Source organism: Arachis ipaensis, chromosome B10, assembly GCF_000816755.2.
Source record: "Arachis ipaensis cultivar K30076 chromosome B10, Araip1.1, whole genome shotgun sequence".
NCBI lineage: Eukaryota > Viridiplantae > Streptophyta > Magnoliopsida > Fabales > Fabaceae > Arachis > Arachis ipaensis.
In genome coordinates this window covers 11,197,363-11,214,886 of record NC_029794.2, presented here as the reverse complement: position 1 = coordinate 11,214,886, position 17,524 = coordinate 11,197,363, and the positions used below count along the sequence as shown (strand labels likewise).

At 32.3% G+C, this 17,524-nt stretch overlaps 2 protein-coding genes across 3 annotated transcripts in view; both read right to left on the bottom strand.

Annotated features, from left to right (window-relative positions):
• Positions 1 to 4,241, bottom strand: part of LOC107623707 (potassium channel AKT2/3) — a gene marked incomplete in the record, with an annotated part of 6,047 nt that extends 1,806 nt beyond the window's left edge. Inside the window, 7 exon segments of the mRNA XM_021113052.1 lie at positions 1 to 274; positions 363 to 602; positions 739 to 1,056; positions 1,403 to 1,460; positions 1,539 to 1,697; positions 3,062 to 3,283; positions 3,657 to 4,241. Coding sequence (XP_020968711.1) covers positions 1 to 274; positions 363 to 602; positions 739 to 1,056; positions 1,403 to 1,460; positions 1,539 to 1,697; positions 3,062 to 3,283; positions 3,657 to 3,883 — 1,498 coding nt within the window.
• LOC107622442 (UDP-glucose:glycoprotein glucosyltransferase) overlaps positions 8,663 to 17,524 on the bottom strand; it is a 17,690-nt gene continuing 8,828 nt past the window's right edge. For both annotated transcript variants that reach the window (XM_016324323.2, XM_016324324.2), the window contains 19 exons: positions 17,405 to 17,517; positions 17,072 to 17,282; positions 16,771 to 16,839; positions 16,478 to 16,623; positions 15,761 to 15,862; positions 15,477 to 15,624; positions 15,188 to 15,244; positions 14,980 to 15,110; positions 14,505 to 14,593; positions 11,927 to 12,270; positions 11,736 to 11,825; positions 11,293 to 11,357; positions 10,850 to 10,952; positions 10,583 to 10,741; positions 10,303 to 10,443; positions 10,135 to 10,178; positions 9,932 to 10,046; positions 9,452 to 9,604; positions 8,663 to 9,347 (listed from right to left, as the gene is read on the bottom strand). In XM_016324323.2, the coding sequence (XP_016179809.2) occupies positions 9,177 to 9,347; positions 9,452 to 9,604; positions 9,932 to 10,046; positions 10,135 to 10,178; positions 10,303 to 10,443; positions 10,583 to 10,741; positions 10,850 to 10,952; positions 11,293 to 11,357; positions 11,736 to 11,825; positions 11,927 to 12,270; positions 14,505 to 14,593; positions 14,980 to 15,110; positions 15,188 to 15,244; positions 15,477 to 15,624; positions 15,761 to 15,862; positions 16,478 to 16,623; positions 16,771 to 16,839; positions 17,072 to 17,282; positions 17,405 to 17,517 (2,451 nt within the window). In that variant the 3' untranslated portion in view covers positions 8,663 to 9,176. The remainder of the gene's footprint in view (positions 9,348 to 9,451; positions 9,605 to 9,931; positions 10,047 to 10,134; positions 10,179 to 10,302; positions 10,444 to 10,582; positions 10,742 to 10,849; positions 10,953 to 11,292; positions 11,358 to 11,735; positions 11,826 to 11,926; positions 12,271 to 14,504; positions 14,594 to 14,979; positions 15,111 to 15,187; positions 15,245 to 15,476; positions 15,625 to 15,760; positions 15,863 to 16,477; positions 16,624 to 16,770; positions 16,840 to 17,071; positions 17,283 to 17,404; positions 17,518 to 17,524) is intronic.

The following is a 17,524-nucleotide window of genomic DNA, read 5'->3' as shown; positions in this document are numbered from 1 at the left end:
CCTGCATTGTTTCAATCAGTGTACTAGTTTTCAGCCTTAGAAGCTGTGTGAGAGTCTTTGTTCTAAAGGTAAAGCTCTGAGGTCTGCAGCAAAGTGCACCAACTTCTCCAAACATGTCCCCTGTTTGTAGAGTCCCCAAGACTCTCTCTTTCTCCATTACACAATCAATGAACTCTACTTCCCCAGAAACTATGATGTAAACATCATCTGGCGCTTCGTTTTGCATAATAACATCCTCTCTAGGAGGTAGGTACTCTGCCTTCATTTTCGCAACCTACCAATTAACATTTAGTACAATCATCCATTAGAGCCGAGGTAATCATTCGAATCCAAGTTTAGTTTGGTTTAGTTTAGTTTCATACCAAGGACAAGAGAATTTCTTTTGAGACACCTTTGAAAAGATAAGCTTTTGCTGCAGTTTCATAGAACAAATGCTGGCAGATGCTCTGGCAAATTGATTTTGGTAGTTGCTCAATGAGGTGATGCTGATTCAAACTCTCAGCTTTGAATCTCAAACACATGTAAGCCAGGATCTGCTCCTTTAACCTCGGAGGCAATCGATTTCGGGACACAAAGTTTGATGCTGATTCAATGCTATTTCTCTGCATCAATAATCATGCATCATACAACAAAATCTCCAAATCTTGGTAACCACAAGCTACATAACATAAGTAACTTGCAATACAAGAAACCTAAGAAAACAACATATGACAGTGAATTTGAAAAGTAGTTACTTACAAATTCCATGGTACGGCGAGTTCCTTCGACAACAAGGTTAGTCATGTTACCAATCAAGTAAGCAGTTAGGCCGAGGTTGAAGAGCATGTAGAAAATGATGAAGATCATTTCGACAGTGTTAACAGCGTGGAGATCGCCATAGCCAACGGTGGACATGGTGGTGATAGACCAATACATGGCTGAGATGTATCTGATCCAAAGGCTTGTCTCTCTGAAGTTTGGATTTACTGCTCCAATCCATGTCTTCCCTTTATGAGGGTACCTATCAGCCAGCATGTAATACAAGCACCCACCACAATGAACTGAAAATACTGTTACCTGCACCCAACATTTTTTTCACATCAATCCATCTTTCATTTTCCAAAATCAAAATTCATGTTTCTTCATATATTATATGACTTTCAAGGTCGCCAAATTCACACATGATACAAGTTATAAATTCAATAATGATTAATTTTGATACACGGACATCCAATTCAGCAAAAATAACTACTTTTAACTGTCAACACCTGATTGAACGACCGTGCAAAATGATTTACAACATCAAAATTAAACTCTTAATTTTGTTACTCTATTACTCTACAAATTTTCTAGGTTTAGATCTGAGTTTCACATGTAAATGTTAAACAGTTTAATGGAAATAAGAAGTGAGTAGAGACATTACAGAGAGAAGTCTAGCACATCGGATCCAGAAATAGCTGAACCTTATGTCTTTCTCAAGCCTGCATGCATGAAATACATAAACATATGAAGTTGAAAAGAGTGAATAGAAATAAGATTTGTGTTATAAAGAAAAGAACCTTGTGAAGAATTGTTTGACACGGCGGAGACGCCAAAAGCGGAGGAGGCCAAGGAGGTAGTAAGGGAGGGAGACATAGTGTTTGCCGGTAAACAAGCAAGAGAGTGCCTCGTAAGGGATCGTTGATGCCACATCCATTACCAACCATGTTGACAAGTACCTACCACAATGTTACTAACACCTTCATCGTTAGCTTTATTACTACGTAATCCAACTTAAACTCAGGTACATTCAAATAATTTGAATGATAACGACTCTTAATTATCAACTTTACGTAAATTTACGTGAAGTTGACTGCATTTAAATTTTCTCTATTTATAATTTCGAATTTATTTATATTAAATTTAAACCATAATATTTACCGATAATATGACTAATTCAATCAAATTCAACCAAAGTTATATAAAAGACTAGAATAGGGTTTTTCATTCGATAATTTTGACATAATTTGAAAAGACATTAAAAAATTGGCCAATAAAAAAAATGAGAATTTAATGACTTTTAAGTTGTAGAAATCATAATAGAAATTATAAATTTAACATGAATTTATTTTTTATTTTATTACTTTACAAATCTTTTTATTTTAGGATTATTTTCTTGTTTTGTTCTCGTTAAAAATGGGCCAAAAGGTTGTTTGGGTATTAGACCCTAACCCAAAATCATTGGGCTGACCCGTATTAAACTTTGTCACATAACTACCCTTTGGATCTGGCCCATATTTCTGACGTGGTTAAAGTTAGACCACACATCAAGTATAGTGGTAGATACAACTATAAATAAACACAACAAATAAAACAAGCATCATTAGTGCGATTGAATTCGATTTTATTAAAAATTAATTGGAAACCGACATATTTTTTTTTTTACCAATGAAACAAAAGAGACTATAGATTGGGTAGAAAATGAGAGGCCACATGCATGTTATCGCATAAATCAGGAAAAGAATTAGAATTTGGAAGGGTATTTTTATGCAGCAAAATAGAAAAGATAGAATCAATCCCTCGTGCCCAGCATGCTTCGAATAGAATAATAATTACATATATTTATACCAAAGTTAAATTAAATTCCTTTCACTAAGAATATATCTGATACAATATTTTATTCGTAAACGAACCTTTTGACCTTTTTCTTTAAAATAGTACTTTCACATATTTACATTCGATTTTTAAATATAATTCGATTACGATAGAAATTCAAGTACAGTTAATTTTATGTGAAATTAATAGATGAAAAATACTAAATAAATTGACAAATTTTAACTAAATTATTAATTTCACATGTAAAGTTAACTGTACTCAAATTTTCACCTTGATTATATATTGTAACTTAAATGATTATTAAGAATATATTTAATTAGTAATGGATAGTTTACACAGTACATTAAATTAAACTAAAAATAACATCCTTGTAGAATAAATACGTAATAATAAGTTATTAGTCTATGAGCATGGACAGTTTTATTGTATTGTATACACATTACAATAATTATAATTAATTGATTAATTAATTAATTGAGTTAATTACCTGAGTGCAATCTTTGTGGAGTCCTGAACTAATAGATGAGTAGTTCGATCTATGTAGGCCAAGAAGAAGGTCAACACAATGTCAACGGCAAAGAAAAGGTCAACAACAGTGTCAACAATGTAGATTCTCCTGTATTCTGGAGATGAGTGCATGAATGCTACTTCAAATGGATACACCCATGCAGAGTATGCTACCAGAACAACCATAAAACTCTCCCAACACCTACATATATATCAAATAATAAATAAATTGACTAGTAAAATGGTCCATTTAACTCGACTCTTTTATATTTATAAGGGTTATTAATTTCGTGCGTTAAAGATATAACTATTTATATTGCCTTCTTCTATCAGCTTAAATTTTTTAAATCAGTAGTTTTATGACATAGTATCAGAGCTATATGTCTGAACTCCCAAAATAAAAAAAATAACATAAGATAAATACGAGGAGAGAAAAAAATATATTTTAAAGCAGTACTATATGTAAGATTTCTAAGTAAAAATGTTCTAAAAGTTTGCTTGGTGATGATACTATAATCAAAAGACTACTAATTATGGTTTTTAAATTAATTAATCAGAACTAATTAGTGATGAACCTGTATCTTGAATCCATTGGTGATATGATCCAGGCTCTTGATTCAACATGGTTCTGATTGTTGGAAGAAACTCCGAGTGGTGGAAGAATGAGCTTTGAAACATTCCTCAGATTGAAAGACATGTTCCTTGATGAACCTCCTAAATGATCATGATCCTTCTTCTTCTTCTCACACTCCTTCACTATGTGATGAGGATCATATGAACTACTCAAATTGTTCCTCTCCATATTTAATTTCTAGCTAGCTAGTAGCTAACTAATTCTACAATTAATTAAGGAACAACAATAATAAGTAGTTGTTCTTCACTTCTTTGTGAGATTTTGATGAGAAACAATTTGTAATACTAATATGTCTATGAGGGAGCTATATAGGGATAGAAGGTGAGGGAATTAGAGTGTTACTTTTAGAATCAATTCTCAGAAAAATTGATGCTGTTTAAATTAGAGGACAAAATTAAAACAAATTAATCAAGAACAAGGGTGGTAGTTGTGGAACTCTGTTTTTATTTATTTCTTTGATGGTGATGATATGATATTATTGTGGCTATATAGAAGAGTAGGGGGTCCTTATGTATAGCTATAGTTATAGTGACAAATTAAATAAGGTGTCCTTGTTAGGACAATATATATAGTTATATACAATGGTAGCATGCACCAATGCACCATATCATGTGAGATAAGATCAATTTTTATTTTGAATTTAATTAGAAAATAAAATGGTGGGTCATAAATATTCAAGACTTGGTGGCTTCGTGGATGGATTTATGCTATGCTTTGGTCCATTTCTTCCCTTCTCTCTTTTTTTTCTTCTCTCTCTAATATAATTGCAACATCATTTTCAGATGTTACATTTGTGGACGGTTTATAGTTATCAATGAAAAACACGTACAAATTGTGTATGACCAACTATAAATTATTGTGGTCACACATGCACATGTATATTGCAAGATTTCTTCTTTGGCATGTTTTTACAGATTGTGATCTCAACGGGTCAAAGTGGGTATTTGATTATTATTCATTCCTGTCTCAACACATATATTGTTTGGTCTACTTTCTGTTTTATTATTTATGGATATCTTATTAATTTCTCTTCCATACCTAAATCTTTGGTATATACTTGCATTGTCTCATACATATCTTATTTTTACATTTTTTCCTCTTAAAAAAACTATAATATGGAATTAGGATTATTAAGTTGGGGGATTAGGATTTTAATTAGGTTCAAACGGAATAATTATTATCCATACCCACTCTATACCTAAACAAAAATACGTTTTTAATTTATATTTAAATTTAAAATTTAATTTTGATGCATTTTTTTAAGATAAGGAGACTCGAATCTGCGACCTATTAATAAGTATGGGAAGACTATGTTATTTCATTATTTGAGATATAATTCATTGACAATTTTAATACATTTTCAATGTAAAATAATTTTACAGTGCATTCAATTATGCAATGGCACATTAGTAAAAATATCTACTTTTACATTAACTGCATGAAAAAAAAATATAATTACATAATAATGGTGTAAAACGTTTTAGTGCATCAAAATTAAACTATTAATTTTATCCCAAAACTTTGTCAAATATAAAAAAACTGACCCAAATAAAACAGTACAGCAGTCAGTATTATAGTCCAAATTGACATCCATATTCACTGAAAAAAATTACTTAGATCCTCTAAAAATATTTGCAAGTACCTATTTTCTAATTTTTATTTAAATATTGTGAATAAAACTAAGAAGCTGTGATATTTTTAAAGTACAGGACAAAATATATTTTAGAAACAAAAAAAATTCCCTTCCAATAATAGGCGATTTGGTCTCTATTATTAGTCTATTTCCTACTATAGTATATAGTTTTTGGGGTTCAGCACAAAAAATGTGTAAGAAAGTTTTATTAAGAAAATATCCCAATATTTTCTATTTTGTATAAATTTTCTTTTATTTTTTTATGAATTTTTTATTTAATTTGTATGATGTCAACTAGTTATTATTACTAGTTCTTTATCATTTTTACACTGACTCGGTGGTAGTGTTGTTATGGTGTCAACTTTTACTTGTCAATATGCAATTATGATTTCCCACATTTTTATTTGGGTAGCTAGAAAATTCCGAAGGTAGGTGACATGCATCATGTATGTTAACATTAGTGAATAATAATAATTTGATAAGATTTAAAGCACACGGTATTGACATAATAAGTATGGGTATGGTGTCACATTAATACTATTCCTTGCTTTAAATCACATCTAATAACATCGAGTCATACTACATAGTCAATAATTTTAGATTCATATATAGCTAATACAAGATTAAAAAAATCGATTTAAGTATATTTGTTTTAATTTGTCCTTTTTTAAAAGAAAAAGAATACAAATAAAATTATTTATTAAATGATACAGTATACTTCATCATTACCTCTTAATTCCTACATATCTACACACCTAATTTCATATTGATTCATAATTATGCAACTAAAAGGTTTGAATAATTGAATGTCTCCGCTCAGAGATTTGAGAAAATGAGTTATAACCGGCCTCATGCAATAATAATATCTATGACTACAGAAATATATTGTTTTTCAACTGTTCAAGATATTATCTAATGGTGTCATTTTCTATTCCTTTAATACATTTTATAATTCTAAGTGTTCAAATGCCTTTACTATTACTACTGTTGTTATGTTTATATTCAATATCTGTTATAAAAATAACTATTTTTTACATTAATTGCGTGAATAATCATTTAAAAAATTGGATGTAATTATACAATTGTATAAAATATTTTACACCGTCAATATATTAAAATTTAACTCTTTTTTGTTATTACATTAAGTAACTTTTGATAACTTTAGTTTATTTGCATTAACTTAATTATCTGATCAATTGTTTAATTTTTCAATTAAATTTTATTTTGTTTTATTGTTTTTGTGCAAATTACTGAATTAGAATAAATGGATTGCATTGCATGAAGAAAAGTTAGTCACGTAAAGCATGGGCCATGTAATTATGATAAGATAAAGACCGAATCTAGCAGCAATGACAATATTCATATTTAAAATTCTCCACTTTCTTTGGGACCTTAATCTCTCCAACAACGAAAAGGCATGAAATAAAATTGCTCATACACCTCTCTAAGTAAATGGATATTCTCATTCACCAATATTAAAGTACACACATGATCTTTACATCAAACTAAATTACTCTTTTGACGCGTAACAAAATTAAGAGAAAAGACTTAACCTTTTGATATACAAACATTTAAGTTTTTAATAATTTAGAAATACATTTAAGCTTTTTATTTTTTTTAAATTTGGACATATAAATACAGATGCACACGTAAGAGAGTTTTTAAAATAAGACAAATTAGACCCAAGAATCAATGTATCCAAATTTTGAAAAAGTTAAAAACTTAAATATATTTTTAAATTCTCAAGACTTAAATGTCTGCGAACCAAAAAATTAGAAATCTCCAAAATTAATTAACATTAGCAATTATTAATTATATAATTCAATATATAACTATAGTTGATAATATAATGGCAGCACATATAATAAGAGAAATAGCGTGGGTTTTACAATTGGTCCTACTCTCCCACAACAATAACTTGTGCCAAAGAAATGATTGAGACCATTGCTTATTCTTGGTAAATGATAAATTACCAACACAAACTTATGCCACAACCAAAGAGGGATTTAACTTCTTTCTTACCTCTCCGTTTTCTATAACTATGCTCCTTCTTGATGAATATTAGAGTCTTTTAAACTTACTCTCAAAAAATTGAGTTAAATGCACTCAATTCAAATAACATATTAGAGTATTACATAAAGAAAAGCTAAGACTTCGATAAAAGTCTATTTTCACTAGTTGAGTTAGTTTTTTAAAGTTAAATTAAACCATTTTTTTAATCATTGCTGTGACATTCAAGCTCAAATAAAATGAAACTAAAGTTGTTAATAAGTACAAATGATCTTCAATAAACAATCCAAACTTTCAATTCAATAATGATTCTTTTAAAGGAATTTTTATCTTACAAAAACAATAAAAAAATTGACATGAAATTATTTTGATTTGTATATAGTGGCCATTTAGAGACATATTGCCGACAGCTATAATTAGAAGACATCTAGTGATGTTTAAGTTTCCAAGGAACAAACACAACAACATACGTTTTTTATTTATGATGATTTGTTGTGTTGGAGAAACTTGGATTGCATATTTGAAGCGGAAAACAATAGTGCTCTTCTCTTGGGTGCTGAATCACTATGGCTGTTTCAATCTCAAATTACAGAATCTACTTAGTATTTACACGTCAAAACCATAATAATTTATGCGTGCAATAGAATCTCTTCTAAAATGAAGGTATTATACATCATAGTACCATTGTATCAAAATGAGCTAGCAAAAAGCCAGAAAATAAGGGCCATTGGCATTTGATTCATCTTCCAAATTACACACTTGCTTATAAGGCTACTAAAGCCTACTTGTAGTTATTTGAAATTTACAGTTTTCACCACAAATGAGAAAAATATAAATGGCATTTATGCTTTCTGAGCAACCCACTTAGTATCTTTTTCACTAATCTTATCAAGAAGGCACAAAATATAGGCGGTCCTATATTGATCAGGGTTTCCATTTCATTTCATAACGTCAAAAAGAATAATCATTATATAGAACCACGCTCTGCCACGTCCAGATATCAATTATTCACCACTTTTAGTGCTCTATTTCTTGCACTGCAAGATTTGAAGTTTTGCTCAGTAAGAACTATAGCAACTTGCTGATGTTAACGTCATGTTCATGGAATTCAAACTACTCAGTACTCACATCACAATAAGGCAGAGGAATGCTTGAACCTCATTTTAAAATGCCAATTTTTAAATAATTTCACCACTTGTTCTTAATATTTGATCTGAATTATCTGGTGTTCAAAATATGCTTAAAGGCAACATGCTTAGCATGATATATATAATTGGATGAAAAAAAGGTGGGGAAAGGGGAAAAAAAATCAATCCAAAGATCTTTCTCTTAATTATGTGAATATAAGTGCGGTAGCATGCATTCACTGCAAAATCAGGTAACAATAAATAGCAATAATGATAAATAAAGCTAGACTACAGTTGCCATACAAAGAACAATGAACATTTCCAACAGTCGGGTGCATACCAAATTAAAGGTTGGGGTAGTAGGGACTGGAGGGGTTGCTAATGGTTAATGGTATACATAATTATTAATGGCAGCTATGTCCAAAATGGTTACATTGAACACAATATTTAAATTCACTATCATTTCTGACTAATCAAAATCTCTTGTGAACCAGGAATTGGCAAACAGAGAAGGCAAAATCTTATTGCATTTCGCTGTTGTTAGTGTTTGGAAAACTGGCTGCCAATTCATCTGCAGGCACACCTTGGTAAGAGAGATATCATGACGCTACGTGCCTACGCGGTGCCAAGCTGCAGCAAGAATCACTGATTGTTTTTAAATAACTTGCATAAAGCATTTCAATTATCATTTTCACAACTCAGCCTTGGATTCCGCGTCTACTTGCAAAGAATCATCACTACTCATATCGTTTGATTGATTTGGGGATTGCACGGTTTCTTGATCGTCACCTAAGATTCGTGCAGTGAACTTTCTTGCCTCCAAATCAAGGTCTGGCCACTCAGACACTATTCGTCTAGCACCCTAAGATCAAAGTAGAGGTAACTTAACAAGTATATATGGAAGAGGAGATGCTAAAACATCAGCTGTGATGTGATGTGAGTTTCCAAGAACAGAACTTCAATTACCTGAAGTTTGGGTTCTTTTGTCATGGGATTGTTGCACAGATCAATGGTCTTTGCCTTGGATTTTGTAGCATTACCACACCATGATTCACACCATAGCCATTCTTGTGGCAAAGAGAAGATGGGCACATTATGCTGAGCATAATTAGGGAGATCCTGAACCAGAGGCAAATTTAAGAGGAAGAATTTCTTTTGAAAGTAAAAAGAAGTGCATTAAGAACCTGAATTACGAAAGGTTCATCTAAATAATTCTCTCTCAATTTAACAGTCACAAGGGCCTGATCCGCCTGAAGATTTTTCATGTAAAAATGATGACTTAAAGAAAATTTATAATAATAAGCCTACTTTCAAATTTCACTCCGTAAAAGGAAAGGGCCTGGTGAATAACACCTCCATCCAAATTGGCCTTCATGAAAATTTTAATCTTGAGTGATACTCTCCTAACTAAAAATAAAGAATGGAAATTATGACTAAACCTCTTACCTGATCCAAGTTGGATAGACTATTTGGATCCTTGCTAAGGGTTTCATAGAAAACTCTAAGATGATCTCCAGCTGCAGTCTCTCGGAACTTCTTCAGATCAACAACATATAAAGCACTGCCAAAAGAAATAAAATTGACACATAAATGGTCTATCACAGAATCACAGTTATTTTAGGCAAGGCAATCAAGAAACTTGTAATAACCTAATATGATATGGTTTTCCCCGCAAATGATCCCTCCAGAAACCCTGTGGCAAAAAGAATAGTGAACAAATTTAGCATTCAATGCTGCATCTATGTATTATTGCATGGGTATTATGATAAAAACTGAAAACCAAGATAAATATATTGAAGTATGACAATAGCATTTACTTGTCTCCAAAATCGATATCCATCCATTTCCTTATTATTATCACAAAACGGAGTATATGCCAGAGGTTTTCCTTTTAAATTCATGTCATAGAGTTCTCCCATGTCAGCCCTTACAACTTGATCAGCATCCACAAAAATGACCTGAGAAGAGTGGCACAGTTTAAAAACATTATTTATTAAGTGCTATCCTTGTGAATGTTGTGTGTGGTAATCAATACAAAACTGAGAGTGCAGAGAATAATGGAAAAGTGTTTGATAAAGAGGAAGAAAATCATGATACCTTCTCCAAGGAAAGGGGAAAGATGACATCAAGGAATAAGATTTTATATGCCCAAATTATTCGCTGCTTTTCCTTTTGCTTATGCAACCATGTAGGCCATTTGTACGTGATTAGCTCATATTCAAAACCATACTCTTTGGCCATGTGGGGAATCAGATCCTGTGTCAAGACAACCATCAATACAGTTTGAGGATGTCAAACTAACTCATTATGTTTTATTTTAAACTTACAATGTAGAAACGAACAAATGTTGTGAAGATATATTACCTTAAAGGGAGGAGAGAGGTAGTTCTTTATGAACCAGAATTTAACTGGACGATTGGTATTCTTTAGTACACTTAGAATCATAATCTTTGTGAAGCGTTCATATCTAGCAAAAACAAGATATGAACCAAAATAAAGTAAGGAATGCATTAACAATTATAGGGAATTAAATAACTAATATGTAGCGATCATATCCTTTTTCCCTGCAGGGCAATTTTTTGCAGTGCCATGACCAGGAACATCTGAGGATCCATCTAATTTTGGATCAAGATTTTCTTTTTTCAAATTTGAAAGGGAAAAAAAAATTAAAACCTTTGAAGTTCAAAAAGGTTGTAAATTATTAAAAAGTCAAATGTGAACAGTTAGGCAGACAGAAACAAAGCAGGATTTTTTGCCGTTATAAAAAGCAAATCACACAACCAAGATAAAACAAGAGAAACACTTACAAGTGTCCAGATGCAATTGAAAATATATTAATAGTTTTTCCATGCCGTCCACTGCTTCCTTTATCCTATCATGAAAAGATTGATCCGTCACAATATGGGAAATGATGAATTAGGTAGATAAGATGAAAGGGAGAAAGTGAGGCAGAGCATAGCCATAATAAGGTCTAAATTTGGCTCATATTTTGATAACACACAATTGGTTGGATGCATCATAAGGCAATTTAACAATGGCCTTTCCATTCAACATGAAACTCGACACTAGATGCCAGGCATTACATTCTTTAAAGAAATTGATGCATAAATACCAATAAGATGAAACCTTTTTACAAAACCATATGAAGCTTGATTATTATATTATTATCATTATTATTATCATTATTGGTCCCCTAAGGAGGACATTTTTTCATGGGAGACATGAAGAAACAAAGGAAAAAAAAACTCACTGATGAACTGCTTTCAGCTTTTTTGGATAGTTCATTGCTACTAATGAAGCCAGAAGCCCACTTTAGAAAGTTGGAATTCCAGCTAGCTCCCTATGAAAATATGAAAGAAATCTGAGGCTTTGCACTTGTGTTAATAAAAGAAAAGTAAGTATACATATATATAAAGAAGCAATTTTCAGGTAAACACTCACTTCGTTCTTATCTTGTTCACCCTCATCAGGTATCAGCAATTTTTCACTCTCCTTGCCCTTTCTTTTAACTACTTCCATGTGAACAACTTTACCCCGTAAATCATTAATAGTAATGAGTTTTGATGATTGTTTGTCCAGATTTCCATCACCACCATCCTTTAAAATATAAAGCTCAGAGCTTCTGCCAGGAGCAAGCTGCAAGTACCAAACCCCAGGAGAGACTTTCATTTGCCAATAGCCAAGATTGGCCATCACAAGGGTATCAACTAAATGGGGTGTGCTTTTGGTTCCAAGAATTAGCTGAAGACCTCGAGGAGGATCATGATCTTTCTCAGAGCAATGACCTGATTAGATGTACAATCAATAAGAAATGGTATGGATTCATGGAAAATATTAATTAACTCTATTTATTGGCAATATCACAAACAATAATCAGACTCTATTTATAATAAAGAGAAAATATATTTTTTAGTCCAAACATTTAAAGTTGACATCAATTTTATTCTCGTGTCTAATCATTAGTAACTTATACTATTCATCCTAGTTGCCGCATAGTTTCGAGCTATATTGTTTATTTATCTTCCTTAACTCAAGAAAGAAGAAATTTTCCATACTATCAACTTGGTAGGTCAGTTCAAATGTCTGGCCACTCTTGCTACACTTACTGCATATGATTTAGTTAGCCATTCAATTTTTCATTTCTTTTAAATCAAGCTTAAAAAGTTGACATTCTCGTGTCTAATCATTAGTAACTTATACTATTCATCCTAGTTGCCGCATAGTTTCGAGCTATATTGTTTATTTATCTTCTTTATCTTCCTAGAGGAAATAAATGTCAACATTCAAAGTGTAAGGAGGGCTGAATTGATGTGATTTTTTTTATGACCGCACTGATGCCAACTTCAAAATGTTAAAATGTTAGGGCTTTTACTCTAATGTGAAATAAATAAAATGCAATTTTACCTGTGAGGACAAGTGCTTCAAGTTCAAAAACTGCTTGCAATGTTCTTGTATCACCAAGGTTCTCAAGCAGAATGTTATCCAAGTCATGACTGCAACATGAAAAGATACAAGACTATTAAAATTGAAAAACTTACAGAAAAAAGCGATTACACTTGTAGACCAGAAAAAAGCAATTACACTTGTTAAAGCATGGTTTAACAAGAATAACAGTGACTCAATCAAGCGGCTACAGTAATGCTAAAATTTTTAAAAGAGGACAGGGGTGGTCCATGTGATTAATTCTGAATATCTAGATCTGGCCTTAAGCCTTTCTCTACTCTCTTGCAATTAGACAGTTAGTAAAGGTGAATCAAGGAACAAGTAAATTTGTTAAATAAAAAGCCATTCATGAGTTTTCAACTAACAAACTAAGCATTCTTAGTACTACGTCAGGCCCCATCTTAAAATCTTAAGAAATGCTTAGGATAAGACTTACACTGCAATGACAGGTTCAACAAGCCAGGGTTCAGGAACATCAAGATTCATGGTCAGGGTCTTAGACAATGGCATGTTGGCAAAAAAAGCTTTTGGTCCATTTACTGAAGAGTCGGTGTTACTAAAATCATCCTGCAAAAGCAATGAAAACTTAAGAAATCAAACATGAAATATCATGGCATTTTAATATCTAAAAGTTAAAGATATACCATAGTGGGTACTACATATCTGTAGTAATTCTTCAGAGGAAGATCGGCAAGGGAACTCTGGCATGGGAAAAAATGGTATTTAATATTTAAATATTGATCCTATCAAGGGAAAGAAAAAAATAAAAAGATTCTGCACTTGCATTGTTTGCCATAAGAAAGACATCTGTCTTTTGCCATCTCAAGTTTGAGGATAAAGAGATAAAATTCTATATTCATATTTATTATTTTGATCTAAAACGGAAAAGGGTTATATAATATATACACTAGTAGAATTATCGTATTAACCAACCACTGGATTTAGTACAATCCTCATGCTTGGCTGAATATATTTCCATAGTACTCGAAGAATTCCAGATAATCTCTGGCTGGTTGGACTTAAAGGATCAAGAACGGCATCAATATGAATGCTAGAATTTTCATTATTCAAAATAATCGCACTGCACAACAAATGGAAGATGAAATATTAATACAATTTAATTGTGAGTCAGCAACCTGAATACGAAAAATCTCAGAAAAAAAAACGTGAAGTTAATCACAATTGACGAAGATTGAGTACACTGTAAACAAAATTACCTATGTTGATCACTCAAAACCTCAAAACGCGCACTTTCAGAACTCCTTTCCCGTGTAGCCATTGAAGAGGATAGGCCCATGACGATATCACTGATGAATTTGCTGTGAACAACATAAGGAAGAATTAAAGGATAGCCAAACATTAATATAACTTAGAACTAATATGCCAACTAGAAAAAAAAAAATAGTAGTGGAAGTTGCTGATAATTTGAGGAAATAATGAAATTGATGTCAACATTCAAAGTGTAAGGAGGGCTGAATTGATGTGATTTTTTTTATGACCGCACTGATGCCAACTTCAAAATGTTAGGAATAAAGGGCTTTTACTCTAATGTGAAATAAATAAAATGCAATTTTACCTGTGAGGACAAGTGCTTCAAGTTCAAAAACTGCTTGCAATGTTCTTGTATCACCAAGGTTCTCAAGCAGAATGTTATCCAAGTCATGACTGCAACATGAAAAGATACAAGACTATTAAAATTGAAAAACTTACAGAAAAAAGCGATTACACTTGTAGACCAGAAAAAAGCAATTACACTTGTTAAAGCATGGTTTAACAAGAATAACAGTGACTCAATCAAGCGGCTACAGTAATGCTAAAATTTTTAAAAGAGGACAGGGGTGGTCCATGTGATTAATTCTGAATATCTAGATCTGGCCTTAAGCCTTTCTCTACTCTCTTGCAATTAGACAGTTAGTAAAGGTGAATCAAGGAACAAGTAAATTTGTTAAATAAAAAGCCATTCATGAGTTTTCAACTAACAAACTAAGCATTCTTAGTACTACGTCAGGCCCCATCTTAAAATCTTAAGAAATGCTTAGGATAAGACTTACACTGCAATGACAGGTTCAACAAGCCAGGGTTCAGGAACATCAAGATTCATGGTCAGGGTCTTAGACAATGGCATGTTGGCAAAAAAAGCTTTTGGTCCATTTACTGAAGAGTCGGTGTTACTAAAATCATCCTGCAAAAGCAATGAAAACTTAAGAAATCAAACATGAAATATCATGGCATTTTAATATCTAAAAGTTAAAGATATACCATAGTGGGTACTACATATCTGTAGTAATTCTTCAGAGGAAGATCGGCAAGGGAACTCTGGCATGGGAAAAAATGGTATTTAATATTTAAATATTGATCCTATCAAGGGAAAGAAAAAAATAAAAAGATTCTGCACTTGCATTGTTTGCCATAAGAAAGACATCTGTCTTTTGCCATCTCAAGTTTGAGGATAAAGAGATAAAATTCTATATTCATATTTATTATTTTGATCTAAAACGGAAAAGGGTTATATAATATATACACTAGTAGAATTATCGTATTAACCAACCACTGGATTTAGTACAATCCTCATGCTTGGCTGAATATATTTCCATAGTACTCGAAGAATTCCAGATAATCTCTGGCTGGTTGGACTTAAAGGATCAAGAACGGCATCAATATGAATGCTAGAATTTTCATTATTCAAAATAATCGCACTGCACAACAAATGGAAGATGAAATATTAATACAATTTAATTGTGAGTCAGCAACCTGAATACGAAAAATCTCAGAAAAAAAAACGTGAAGTTAATCACAATTGACGAAGATTGAGTACACTGTAAACAAAATTACCTATGTTGATCACTCAAAACCTCAAAACGCGCACTTTCAGAACTCCTTTCCCGTGTAGCCATTGAAGAGGATAGGCCCATGACGATATCACTGATGAATTTGCTGTGAACAACATAAGGAAGAATTAAAGGATAGCCAAACATTAATATAAACATTGGGAAAATACAAATAACTTCTACAAATATTATCTTTCATTTCCTTTAGCTAGATTAAAGAAATAACCGATACACAATTTATGAGGATTTTTCAAAACCAATCAAGCAAACTCTCAGCATAGACAAGCTTTAACTTCAAATATAAAATCTATCCAGGGCCTGCAGAAAACACAAATTGGCTACAACAACTGCCCATCAAAGTGTTCTTAAACATGTGCTCCTCCTAAACTCTTGTTTCCCTCTTAATGATAGAAGCATGTTGGTTTTGCAATTAATTCATCATGTAATATATTATAGTGTATAGAAGACCAAATAACTTGTGTGGCCTCTAGAATGCTGGTCTTGATAACCTTCAAGTGATATCAAGCTGGTTGTCTCATCATTTGAATAGACAATAACTGGTGCCACCTATGTTAGACTTGAATGGTTCACATTCTTTCATTTTCATAGTTCCAACCCTAGCAACGTGCTTAATGGGAAGATAATAATGATCAAGGCATCAAGCAGGGGCTGAAATTGCTAAAGCTGAAAGTCAAAACCGAAAGAGTAAAGATCACAAAACCTTGTCAGCATGTCAGGGTCAACATCCTGCCATTTCACTTCTTCAATAATTTCCACAATATGCTTTGTCCTTTGCTTAAACTCAATCGATTCAAGAAGATGCATATCAGCACTCAAAAATGTTCCTTCGGCAATAGGATAAGTCACCTATAAAACATAAATGTTAAGGGTAAGACAGGAAGAGCATAGAGATTTATCATTGAGCTAAAATTCATGAGTCCCAGCAGGGCCAGGGGGAGGGTACATATATAAAATCCAAGAGGGGGAATATAATATAAAATAACCAAACCTTACCCTTCCATTAGTAAAGACAGCATTGACACCAGATTCAGACCCAAGAGCTCTGTACAAAAAATTTTCCACCTGATGACAAAAAGCCTCATTAAAATAAATTTAATGACAAAGAAAATGTCAGTGAAGGCAAAACTTGAGTCTGAAACTTCACAAACCTCCACCAAATAAATGAAGTAAGGGAGAACCACAGAATTATTTTGAGGTTATCAAATAGGAAAAAGTAAACAGAAGCAGAGATGCTTTCACAGATTTCACATGCACAAAACAGAGGTTGTTTAAATAGCAAAGCAACCAAAACTACCTTACTCAAATGCCTTCTCACTTCATCGGCAGAAAATTCTAAAAGGGATGATTCATAGACCTTAGATGGTAGCCCATTGGCTTCAGCAAGCTCAGAGACCTTAATAATAAATGCTTGAGTACTATCAACTTCAACAGCTGATGTATGGAAGTACTTCTGCTGATAGATTGAGCATAGCTGATCCAAGAAATCCAATACATTCTTCTTATGGCTGCATAAAACCATGCATTTATACAGCCGGTATAAAAACCATAATTCAGATTTAAAAGGAATTTAGGAAAGTACAGAATCAACTACTTATCAATCAACCACTTTCACAATTAAAAAACAGACCTATATGAGGATGTAGTTATTCCAAAAACCTTCGTAAACAGGAGGCTTAATGAAGTTGTGCTCTGATTGGCATTAAACAGAATTCCTACACGAGCACCTTTAGATCCTTCTATCTGCAAC